The sequence below is a fragment of the Gopherus flavomarginatus genome, chromosome 1, assembly GCF_025201925.1.
Source record: "Gopherus flavomarginatus isolate rGopFla2 chromosome 1, rGopFla2.mat.asm, whole genome shotgun sequence".
Classification (NCBI taxonomy): domain Eukaryota; kingdom Metazoa; phylum Chordata; order Testudines; family Testudinidae; genus Gopherus; species Gopherus flavomarginatus.
In genome coordinates this window covers 364,120,060-364,133,034 of record NC_066617.1, presented here as the reverse complement: position 1 = coordinate 364,133,034, position 12,975 = coordinate 364,120,060, and the positions used below count along the sequence as shown (strand labels likewise).

Below are 12,975 nucleotides of genomic sequence, written 5' to 3'. Positions count from 1 at the left end.
TCCCACCACCAGTGATACTATTTACAGAGCTTTACAGGTCTTACTGTCTCCTCTTTTACAGGGAGTCTACCCCAGCCTGGAGACTGCCCTTTCTCTGGCCATTCCCCCCTTTTCTCTGGCTGTCAACCAGCCTTTATGGCCCTTCATCCTGCAGGCCCACAGGTGCAGCCAGTTCCAGAGGCCAGGCACCAGACTTCTCCCCAGCCTCAATCTATTTCCCCTGATTGGGGCTGGCTGAGCAGGGGCTAATTAGGTGCCCTTGCAGCAGCCCCCTGCTACACAGTAGATGTAGCAAACATGTCGCCTCTTGTTCAACATCCTCCCTTTGGGGGCAGAGAGAGGAGCAAATGTGCAGTCCACCTTGGCTCTGACTTATGGGCACCATGTACATTCAGTTTCACAGCTACGCTGTCGACATCAGGAAGCAGCAGCTAAAAATCTCACTAGGCCACAGTGGAGTTAGTTCCATTTTTAGTTGAATGCTCTGTTAAAACCTGGTGCATCAATCATTATGACCCCTGCTCTGTACGATAACAAGGATGATCCTGCATTTATAGAGGGCCTTCCTTCTACATGGGACCCAAATTATTACCTGGGCTTCTTTCAACCCAAAGCTCTTGGTAACTTTTACTCTATGTGAGGTGATGTCAGGAGATAAATCATGGGAGACACAGCCATCTGACCGATAGATGGCTTGCACAAACAGGAGAACCCAAGTGCTTTCACTTAAAGATACACTTTACTTAGTCTCACACATACAGAATGGGAAGAAACAGTCTAGGAAGGAGTATGGCAGAAAGGGATCTAGGGGTTATAGTGGACCACAAGCTAAATATGAGTCAACAGTGTGATGCTGTTGCAAAAAAAACAAACATGATTCTGGGATATATAATATAGGGGATATCCTATCTCCTAGAACTGGAAGGGATCTTGAAAGGTCATTGAGTCTAGGCCTCTGCCTTCACTAGCAGGACCAAGTACTGATTTTTGCCCTAGATCCTGAAGTGGTCCCCTCAAAGATTGAACTCATAACCTTGGGTTTAGCAGGCCAGTGCTAAAACCACTGAGCTATCCCTCCCACAATGTAGTAACAGATGTGTTTTGAGCAAGACATGAGAAGTCATTTTTCCACTCTACTCTGTGCTGGTTAGGCCTCAACTGGAATATTGTGTCCAGTTCTGGGCACCACATTTCACGAAAGATGTGGAGACCATTGGAGAGGGTCCAGAGAAGAGCAACAAGAATGATTAAAGGTCTTGAGAACATGACCTATGAAGGAAGGCTGAAAGAATTGGGTTTGTTTAGTTTGGAAAAGAGAAAACTGAGAGGGGACATGATAGCAGTTTTCAGGTATCTAAAAGGGTGTCATCAGGAGGAGAGAGAAAACTTGTTCACCTTAGCCTCCAATGATAGAACAAGAAGCAATGGGCTTAAACTGCAGCAAGGGAGATTTAGGTTGGACATTAGGAAAAAGTTCCTAACTGTCAGGGTAGTGAAACACTGGAATAAATTGCGTAGGGAGGTTGTGGAATCTCCATCTCTGGAGATATTTAAGAGTAGGTTAGATAAATGTCTATCAGGGATGATCTAGACAGTATTTGGTCCTGCCATGAGGGCAGGGGACTGAACTCAATGACCTCTCGAGGTCCCTTGCAGTCCTAGAATCTATGAATCAAGCACTTACACATGTTCACAACAGGTTAGTAAAACACCCCTGTCACGGAGTGTGGGGGAGTCCAGCCCTGCACCCCTCTTCCTGGGACCCACAGTGACTCTCGGCCAGCCAGTAAAACAGAAGGTTTATTGGACAACAGGAACACAGGTTACAGCAGAGCTTGCAGGCACAGTCAGGACCCCTCCACCGAGTCCTTCTGGGCTTTCAGGGTGCTTGGATCCTAGCTAGGATACCCTGAATTCCACCCACACAGCCCCAAGCCCAAACTCCAACTGCTTCCCTCCTGCCGCTCCCTTCCTTTGTCCCCTTCCCGGGCAAAGGTGTTGACCTTTCCCCTCCCTTACCTAGCTCAGGTTACAGGCCCTGGCATCATCCATCCCCTAAAGTCCTCCCCTGCTCTCCCACTCCCCACACAGACAGTCCCTACTGCATCACATCTCTCCCCCCTTCGAGACTGAACTGAGCAGGGTCACTCTGCCCAGGTCCTGGGGAAGTTCAGGGTCCCCTCTCCGGGACAATGCATCCGCTGTCAGGTTGACACTTCCCTTCACATGGACCACCTCCATGTCATAGTCCTGCAGGAGCAGGCTCCACCTCAGGAGCTTGGCGTTGGCTCCTTTCATCTGGTGCAGCCAGGTCAGGGGAGAGTGGTCGGTGTACACGGTGAAGTGTCGCCCAAAGAGATATGGCTCTAGCTTCTTAAGGGCCCATACCATGGCCAGGCATTCCTTCTCGATGGCCGCGTAGCTTTGTTCCCGGAGTAGCAGCTTCTTACTCAGGTACACGATGGGGTGTCTCTCCCCCTTTTCATCCTCCTGCATTAACACCGCCCCCAGTCCCGTGTCTGAGGCATCGGTGAACACCATAAAGGGTTTGTCAAAATCTGGGTTTGCCAGAACTGGGCCGCTAACCAGAGCCTCCTTCAGCGCCCGGAAAGCCTCCTGGCACTGCTCAGTCCAGATCACCTTGTCTGGCTTCCCCTTTTTGCACAGTTCAGTGATGGGGCCGGCTATGGCACTAAAGTGGGGCATGAACCTTTGATAGTACCCTGTCATCCCAATAAAGGCCTGGACCTGCTTTTTGGTTTGGGGAGCAGGCCAGTCTCTGATCACCTCCAACTTGGCTGGTTCCGGCTTCAGGCAGCCGCTCCCTACCCGATGGCCCAGGTAAGATACTTCAGCCATCCCCACCTTGCACTTCTCAGCCTTTACTGTTAACCCAGCCTTTCGGAGTCGGTCCAGGACTTGTTTAACCTGGGACATGTGGTCCTCCCAGGTCTGGCTGAAGACGCAGATGTCGTCAATATACGCCACGGCAAAACTCTCCATCCCCCTCAGTAGCTGATCCACCAGGCGCTGGAAGGTGGCCGGTGCTCCCTTGAGGCCGAAGGGCAGGGTCAGAAACTCATAGAGCCCCAGAGGGGTGATAAAGGCCGATTTCAGCCTGGCATCTGCGTCCAGCGGCACTTGCCAGTAGCCTTTGGTAAGATCCATAGTGGTGAGGTACCGAGCACCTCCCAGCTTGTCTAGGAGCTCGTCAGGCCTGGGCATAGGGTAGGCATCAGATACGGTGATGGCATTGAGCTTTCGATAGTCCACACAGAACCGGATTGACTCATCCTTCTTGGGGACCAGCACCACTGGCGAGGCCCAAGGGCTGGAAGACGGCTGGATCACCCCCAAAGCCAGCATGTCCCTGACCTCTCTTTCAAGATCCTGGGCAGTTTTACCAGTGACCCGAAAAGGGGAGCATCTTATAGGGGGATGTGACCCGGTCTCCACCCGGTGGACAGTCAAATTAGTGCGTCCAGGCTGGTTGGAAAACAGCTGTCGGTATAGATGCAGCACCCCCCTGATCTCAGCGTGCTGGCCCGGGGTCAGTTGATCAGAGAGGGGAATCGCCTCCAGGGGGGAACCAGCTTTTGTCCCAGGGAATAGATCTACTAAGGGGTCATCTCCCTGCCCCTCCCAATGTCCACACACGGCCAACACCACATTCCCCCTGTCATAGTATGGTTTCATCATGTTCACATGGTACACCCAATGGTGATGTGCCCGGTTTGACAGCTCCACCACATAGTTTACCTCATTCAGTTGCTTGATAACCTTGAAAGGCCCTTCCCAGGCGGCCTGGAGTTTGTTTCTCCTCACGGGGATGAGAACCATCACCTAATCCCCGGTGGCGAAGGTACGGGCCCGTGCCGTGCGGTCATACCAGACCTTCTGCCTCCTCTGGGCTCGGGCCAGATTCTCCCTGGCGAGGCCCATGAGCTCGGCCAGTCTTTCCCGGAAGGTCAGGACATACTCCACCACTGACTCTCCCTCGGGAGCGGCCTTCCCCTCCCATTCATCCCTCATCAGGTCTAGGGGCCCCCTTACCCGCCCTCCATACAACAGTTCGAAAGGTGAAAACCCGGTGGATTCCTGGGGTACCTCCCTGTACGCGAACAGCAGGTGAGGTAAGTTCTTGTCCCAATCCTGCGGGTGCTGGTTCATAAATGTTTTTAGCATCATCTTCAGCATCCCGTTGAACCTTTCTACCAGCCCGTTGGACTGGGGGTGATAAGCTGAGGCCCAGTTGTGCTGGACCCCACATTTCTGCCATAAGGACCGGAGCAGGGCCGACATGAAGTTGGACCCCTGGTCCGTTAAGACCTCCTTGGGGAACCCCACCCTGCTGAAAATTGTCAGCAGCGCATCTGCCACTGTGTCTGCTTCGATAGAGGACAAGGCCACCACCTCAGGGTAGCGAGTGGCAAAATCCACCACCACCAGGATGTATTTCTTCCCTGACCGGTCATCTTGCTGAGGGGTCCCACTATGTCCATGGCCACCTTCTGGAAAGGTTCTTCTATGATGGGTAAAGGCCTCAAAGCCACTTTCCCCTTGTCCCGGGCCTTCCCCACCCTCTGGCAGGGGTCACAGGATTGGCAGTACTGTCGGACATGGGTAAAAACCCCAGGCCAGTAAAAGTTCTGTAGCAGCCTCTGCCTGGTGCGTCAGATTCCCTGGTGTCCTGCCAGAGGGATGTCATGGGCCAGGTACAGCAGCTTGTGACGAAACTTCTGGGGAACCACCAGCTGCTTCCTGATCCCCCATGACTCTACTTCCCCTGGGGGAGCCCATTCTCGGTACAGGAACCCCTTCTCCCACAGGAACCTCTCCTTGCAACCTCTCCTCATGGTCTGTACCGCACTAAGGTCAGCCCGGTCCCTGTGCTTCCGCAAGGAGGGATCTTTCTGCAACTCAGCCTGGAACTCAGCAGCTGGGACAGGGATGGGGACCGGATCTCTCTTGCTGGCTGGGTCTGAGGCCGCAGCCTCTCTGAACCGTGCCCCTGGGCGTTCCCCGCTCCCTGGGTTAGGGTCCTGCACCTTGGGTCGGGTACCTTCCCCGTTGTCGGGGTGCAGTGCCCTTTGCCGACTCTGACTACAAGTCACGACCAGGGCACTCTGGGTGTTACTAGGCCAGTTCTCGAGGTCCCCTCCCATTAACACGTCAGTGGGCAAATATCGGTGTACCCCCACATCCTTGGGGCCCTCCTTGGCCCCCCATTTCAGGTGTACCCTTGCCACGGGCACCTTGAATGGGGTCCCGCCCATGCCCATTAGGGTCAGGTAGGTGTCGGGCACCATCCGATCTGAGGCCACCACCTCGGGCCGGGCCAGCATCACCTCTGCACCCGTGTCCCAGTACCCAGTGACCTTCCTCCCATCTACCTCCAGGGAAACAATACACTCTTTCCGGAGGGGCAGCCCCGTGCCCACCCGGTAAACCAAAAACCCGGAGCCTGGAGCATCCACAGGTGGTATGTTGCCAGCCCCCCTTTCCTGGGAATGTAGCCCCTCCTCCGACTGGGTTTTTACCCAGTCCACCCTCTGCGGTTGGGTCTGTTTGGTCTGTCCCTGAGCTTGGGGCACTGGGCCTGTATGTGACCTCGTTGGCCACAGCGATAGCAGCCCATGTCTCGTGGGTCCCCTTGACCTGCCGCTGGATGTTCCCCTTTTGGGGGGGTTCTCCATAGGACCCCGCTGGGAGGTCCCATGATGACTATCTCTCTGCGTTGAGGCAGGCTTGCTCCTTCGAGACTCCTCCCTGCCATCCCCTGCCCGACTGTCCACAAATTGGTCAGCCAGCCGGCCTGCGTGCTGTGGGTTCTCCGGCTTCTGGTCCATCAACCACAGCCTCAGGTCGGACGGGCACTGCTCGTACAGGTGCTCCAGTATGAAGAGGTCAAGCAGGTCCTCTTTAGTTTGGGCCCCAGCTGTCCACTTGCGGGCATACCCCTGCGCCCGGTTGACCAGTTGTAGGTATGTGACCTCACGAGTTTTACGCTGTCTCCGGAACTTTTTCCGGTACATCTCAGGAGTCAGCCCAAACTCGCGGAGCAGGGCCTGTTTGAACAGTTCGTAGTCCCCTGCCTCTGCCCCTTTCAGTCGGCTGTACACCTCCACGGCTGTGGAGTCCAGTAAGGGGGTGAGAACTGCGATCCTGTCTGCAGGGTCAACCCTGTGCAGCTCGCAGGCATTCTCAAAGGCTGTCAGGAAGGTATCTACGTCCTCCCCCTCCTTACGCCGGGGCAGCAAGTGCTTATCAAAGCTCTTTGTAGGCTTGAGTCCCCCCTCACTCACCACAGCTGGGGCCTCACTTCTTCTCAGCTGGGCAAGGTCCAGCTCATGTTTACGCTGTTTCTCCTTCTCCTCTCGCTCATGTTTACGCTGGTTCTCCTTCTCCTCCCACTCATGCTGGCACTGGTTCTCCTCATGTTTACGCTGTTTCGCCTTCTCCTCCAGCTCTTGCCTCTTTAACTCGAGTTTCTCCCATTTCAGCTCCCTTTCATATTCCAGCCGCATCCGCTCCACGGATGCCGAGTGTTGCCGGGAGGATCCCCTGCTGGGGGGTGAGCTTCGCCGGGAGGATCCCCTGCTGGCCGGGGGTGTCACGGTGCCCTCAGTATACACTGGGCTCCTCCCCGCCCTTCCCCTACGCCTAGGAAGGGGGGGTCTCGGGAAGCCCTCGTCCACTGGCTGACCACTCCCAGCGGGGACAGACACTGGTGCCTGCGCTGCATCTGCCCGGCTGCTTCCCTCAGAGACAGGGCTCCGTTCATTCATGCGGTCTCCCTGCTCCAGCTGGACAATCAGCTGGTCCTTGGTGAGCCTCCCCGGGTGCAGCCCCCTCTGCTTGCACAGCTCCAACAGGTCACACTTGCGCCGCTTGGCATACATCTTCCTGCTGGCCACTCACAGGCCGGGGTGCTCGCTGCTCCCCACGGTTTCCAGGGGGATCCCTAGTGCACCAGCCCTTCATGAGGTCACCACCTCTCTGCCAGGGTCGAGCTGCAGACTCCTCCGCCCCTGGGACCGCTCTCTGCAATCCCCCGGGGGACCCTGTTACTGCAAAGTCCTTCTCACTGGGCACACATTCCCAGGGGTTAATCACCCCTTTGTTTTACTGCTCCCCAGTCACTTACTGCAGGAAGTGCCGTCCACGGGGTGCAGTATATCCCACCGCTACCACCAGTTGTCACGGAGTGTGGGGGAGTCCAGCCCTGCACCCCTCTTCCTGGGACCCACAGTGACTCTTGGCCAGCCAGTAAAACAGAAGGTTTATTGGACAACAGGAACACAGGTTACAGCAGAGCTTGCAGGCACAGTCAGGACCCCTCCACCGAGTCCTTCTGGGCTTTCAGGGTGCTTGGATCCTAGCTAGGATACCCTGAATTCCGCCCATCCAGCCCCAAGCCCAAACTCAAACTGCTTCCCTCCTGCCACTCCCTTCCTTTGTCCCCTTCCCAGGCAAAGGTGTTGACCTTTCCCCTCCCTTACCTAGCTCAGGTTACAGGCCCTGGCATCGTCCATCCCCTAAAGTCCTCCCCTGCTCTCCCACTCCCCACACAGACAGTCCCTACTGCATCAACCTTCGATAATTACCAAAGCTGAGTGTGGCTCTTGAGTGACACAGAAGCAGCCTGTCTGCCAGTGGGGAACACAAGATGCATCCAGAGGGAGAGACCAGACTTGAAGAGTCCCACTGCCTCCAAACTTTTCCGCTTATTTTATACATTAGTCAAGCAAGATGTTTTCTTCTGATTATTGATTAACCAAGCACATCCTGCTTTTCTAAAATGCATGTATCATCAACTTCAACGCAATTCTTATCATGAAAGATGCACGGTCAAGCTGCCCTTTCTGTGGCACTGAACAGCCCCTTCCCTCTTTCCTTGGTTAAGCTAAGCTTGCTGACTTGGCTGCTTTTAGCAATAAGGCATAGTGGTTTCAGGCACTTTACTGGTTTGCCAAAGTCTCCCCATACCAAATCACTTTACAAACATCATTAATTCTACAGACTATGAGGCAGATCAGGGTGAATTTTGGAAGCTCGCACTGTAACCGCCCTTTGCATGGTAACCCTTTGCAACTAACAGTCTGGCAGTCACTTGTGACTAGGACTCGATCTCCTGTGGACCTAAGGCACTCAGGACAAGCTTGACTTAGAGATACCATGTGGGTTGAGGCAGCCAGGCCTCACACCGGCAAAGCTCCAGGAGGTTAATGAAGGCCTGTGGATCCAGCTGGCCTCACCCTGCTACACTTGTAGCAGATGTCAGGAGTGGAGAGGAGAGGTAAAAGGAGGAGACCAGCTGAGTTTGGGGCTGACCAGGAAGGGGAGCAGAGCTCTGCTTCTCCCTTGGTGAGGGAAGCTTGCTTTCAGCCAAGTGTCTGTGACAGCTTACTGCCAAGATGAGCCTTCTAATGGATGGGAGAACTGGGCCCAGTAAGGCTGGCTGCATGAAGACAAGCCCTCAGTAGAAAGGTGGGGTCCTGTTGAAGACGTCTCAGACAACCCTGGTTTTGAGTCCATAGCATTCCTTTATTTTTGGACTTCAGTACCCCAGAAGAGTGGGACTCAAGTGTGCCTTTGCTGGAAGGGTAAAGCATCATTCCCCCGGACCCTTGAGAGGTGACAGCTGACCATCGGAGACCCCACAACAAGGTTAGTAGGATCCCATTGGGCCACAAGGGGCACCACAGAGGTAGGCCCTGTCACACAGTGATTTACAGTCTCCAGGCAAGACTCTTTCTAGAGGCTGTCCCCAGTCAAGATCACAGCTTGCTACATATTAACATTTGTTGGAGTTGTTCCTTTAGCTGAAGTAATTGATATATGGGTGGTTCTGTGAGGGGAGTCTGCACAGCTGCTGTCTGTGCTGTACCTGTTTTGTGAACACACACGTCAGCCACAGGCTGTAAATCCAATCCCTTTCACAAGCTCTACTGTCCCTATCTGTTTGTGTAAAGGTCTATTTTAAAGAACGAGCTCCTTGTAATAACGAGTCAATAGTGACTAAAAATAGATAAACTGGAAAACTCTATATCTCATCCCACAATCTGTTCTCTTCACTAGTAATATGTTGGTTATTTTTGTCCCTCTCTCAAAGGTGAGGCTTTGCATTCTCCCCAGCCCAAGCAGAGCTTTCTAATTTAATGTTTCATTGAGTCTGGACTTAGTGAAAGCAAGTGATTAATGGCCATGGCTAGAACCAGGCACAGTGGGACCAGGCAGACAAGTCTCTCAAAGTTACCCACTCCAACCCTGACAGCGGTCTTCAGCCCTGATCTGCGGGAGTCTTGTTCACGCCCTAGGCCTAAGCACAGACTGACAGCTGTGCTGCATCTGGTGCTTTTGTGATGTATTTATCTTTTATTCTTTTGGCTTAGACACAAGATGACACTCTAACCAAGAGGTGCCTGCATCCGTGCTGTGGGAATAGAGATGGAAATTAATATGAACAAATTCATGGCATTAGGCTGTATAACAAAAGATTTTACATTCCATCCAAAGTAAATGAACGCGAGCCCCCAGGCCCTATTAGTTGAACTCCCCTCCAGGCCTGGGATAAGAGATCCCTCCATTCTGACTGACAATTACCCATCATTGCCTGCTGGACCCTCTCTGAAAAAAGGGTACTAAACCCCGGTGGACCTGCCGCAGGCGTCCCTGTGGACGGTCCGCTGGTCCCACGGCTCTGGTGGACCTGCCGCAGGAGTGCCTGCGGATGCTCCACCAGAGCTGCGGGACCAGCAGACCCTCCTCAGGCACGCCAGCGGGAGGTCCACCGGAGCAGTCTGCCGCCCTCCCAAATCCTGGCACCCTAGGCAACCGCCTAGGTCACCTAAATGGAAGCGCTGGCCCTGACTGAACCATTCCAACCCAGGGACTGCAGATATGCTAGGAACACCTCATAGTCAATGGTGTCTAACGCAGTTGACAGATTTAATATAATCAGAATGGATATCTTATTCTTATGTGTAAAGAAGTTAATTTGCAAACTGTGCTGGGATCTACCAACTTAAATTCATTTGTGACCTGATTCCTTAAGGTTCTGAGGGCCATCAGCTTCAGAACTTCATTGGCGTCCTGAGGAGTTGAGGGTGTTTAACCTCGAAGGATTGGGCCCCTTCATTGGAAGAACCCTCCCCCCCAACCCAAAACAAACAAACAAACAAAGAGCTCACCCCACTCAGCATAAAAAGAGACGTTCTAGACACGCCTGTTGGCCCCTGGACGGGTCTTTGTATAGACCTTTCAGACAGATTCATATAGTTTTGTAAAGCACAAAACTAAAGTGAGGCCATAAAATAGATCAGAGAAATAGGTTAACCAGCTTAGATAGAAGTTAAAGGTCACACTGGCAACACAGAGGTATCATTAACACCAAGCCATCCATATCACTTTAGTGCTCCTTGACTCAGTTACAGCATGCTGCTAAAGACACTGGTTCTTTTCTCAAGCTCTGAGAGCAAATTCTTCAGGATACAGAAACCTATCAGCCAGTCCTGTTACCATTGCAGTCAATAGCAAAACTCTCATTTCTCTTTAGTTTCTATTGCACTCAGAATGAGAGAAAACCTCCTTTCTGGACACAGAAATGTTCTCATTCAAGAATATGTTGGGCTATTGAAAATAGCTTCCAGTATTGATTTCCACCTCTTCACCAATAAGGTTCCAACTTTTATAGGACATAATTAACTATTCCGTTCTGTATAGGTTTTATAACTGAACTCTTAACCAACCACCTGGAGATCCATCTGTGGTGTAGTGGAAACACGTTGAACTTGAAATGTTGTCCATAACACTACGTACTGGAGGTAGTAACTGGCATTAACAATGAGATAGGATCTTGCACATGCTTTTGAAAGTGAAAGATAGGATGCAATTACCTCACTTACAATGATTAAATATTTAACCCCAGCCTTTTCATCTGAGCCACTCTGTTTAGTGTGTTTCATATAGCAGATTGGATAATTTTATTGTCTACTTGTAGGTATTTTACTAACTATGTAATTAAAAAGAACTTGTAAGATGGGCACACATCTATTCTTTAATTGGTCCATGTTCTCAGAGTTTTGCATCAGTAACTTACTGCAGGATTTGGCCCAGACTGTAAATAATAGAACATTTCTTATGGAGCTGTGATGTCAGACAATGAGAGGAGAAGTGGGAAACTAGCATCTATCACTGAGGAGAGACTGGTCTCCTGTAGATACGAAAGATTCAGTTGGTTCTAGCGGTTTAACCGTTGATCATCCCACTGAGGAGGGGGAAGCAAAACTTGCCCTCCTTTCTCGATGGAGCAATCTAAGTGAAATTCTCCATGCAATCCTCCCTCAGTGTTTTACCCCAGATCTTCTCCCGCAACTGTTTCTGCAGGAAGATTTAATTCAGGCAGATAAACATGTTTGATTTAATTTTTTAACAAGCTGTTGCTGAGATCTCTCATAAAAGATGAAACTATCCCAGGAATCAGAGTTTGTTTCAGGTGGCAAGGTGCATAAACATCTCAAACACACAATAGACGTGCAACAAAGGACTAAAAGCACAAAACCTGAGGAATCACTACAAGAATGGGTGGGAAGGAGCCCTACAAAGGAGCTGGCATGACTGATAATAGAAATGTCTCTGAAAAAGGAATATTACTAGATGGCTTCTATAAGTGAGGAGGGGCTGGACTGAGGCAGATGTTCAGGGGATGATGAGTGCCATACCCAGGAGCAACGGCAAAGTCTTGGCCACCCTCTGCTGTAAAGTCTGATGGTGATCACAGCTATCCAAGAATGCCCCAAGTCACCCTCTTGGAGTCCTTTAGTACAGAAGCCGGGGTCAGGAAGAGCGTGTTCCATGGGTGCCAACTCCGTGGGTGCTCCAGGGCTGGAGCACCCATGGGAAAAATAGCAGTGGGTGGAGTGAGGGCGGGGCACGCTCAGGGAAGGGAGTGCAGAACAAGACAGGAAGGGGCAGGGTGGGAAGCAGCAGAGTGCGGGTGGGAAGAGGTGGGGCAGGAGTGGGATTTGGGGGAAGGGGTGGAACGGGGGCAGGGCTTGCGGCAGAGTGGAGGTCAAGCACCTCCTGGGAAATGACAAAGTCAGCCCCTGTAGCATGTTCTCTTCCTTACCACAGTCTGCCACTGGTCAGGTATAATAGTAATGAATCTTTGCCTGCATCAGAAGCTAGTTACTGGAGGCTGAATATGTGACTAAATAGATCCATGGTTTGATTTAGCAGGGCAAATCCTAGGTTCTTATCTACATCTGTGCCTCCACTTACAGCTGGCTGCAGTGCCTTATATTTCCAATGGCTTCCCCCATCTCAGCATCTTCTTTGCTCTCTTTTCAGAATTATACAAACTGCAGGTGCATCTCTACAAATGGGGCTCAAGGATCCGCCTCCCCTGGGACCTGTGGCACAAATTGCTCCCACCTCCTCTTACCCTTTGTTGTACTTTCCTGCCTGGCTGGAATCCTGGCAAGCACTTCACACACACCATCCTTCATGCTCATCCTGAGGTAATGTAGGCGGGATTGTCACCACTCTCGTACCATGGGCTCTATTCAGCATCCCCCTTCCTCTGGAGAATACTCTGGAGCTGGGATGAGGAGTCCGAGTTTTGAAAACCCAAAACCATTGGTGGCTCAGATCTGGGAGCAATTTTTCCAAACCACAAACGTTCAGGGAGTGGCAGGCATGAGGGTTAAATTCAGAGCTCCCGTCTTGGCACATCTCTATGATATGTATCCGCATTTAACCACATATATTGTTATTTATATGTGGCAATGACTAGAGGTCACAGACAGGGGTCATGGCCCAGCCTGCTAGGCCCTGTACAAGTGAGGAAATGGAGCCCAGAGGACTCGCAGTATAGGGTTATGACAAGACACTGCAGGTGGATAAGCAGATTAACAGGGACAGGGTGGGTGATAAGGTAACAACAGAGCTGGACCTGATTTGCATATGGGCCTG

General features: G+C 52.0%; 1 protein-coding gene across 4 annotated transcripts in view; it reads left to right on the top strand.

Annotated features, from left to right (window-relative positions):
* The window catches only part of SLCO2B1 (solute carrier organic anion transporter family member 2B1), a 132,236-nt gene that overhangs the window by 109,877 nt on the left and 9,384 nt on the right, over nt 1-12,975 (top strand). For all 4 annotated transcript variants that reach the window (XM_050935548.1, XM_050933531.1, XM_050934169.1 and 1 more), the window contains one exon: nt 12,352-12,521. In XM_050935548.1, coding sequence (XP_050791505.1) covers nt 12,352-12,521 — 170 coding nt within the window. The remainder of the gene's footprint in view (nt 1-12,351; nt 12,522-12,975) is intronic.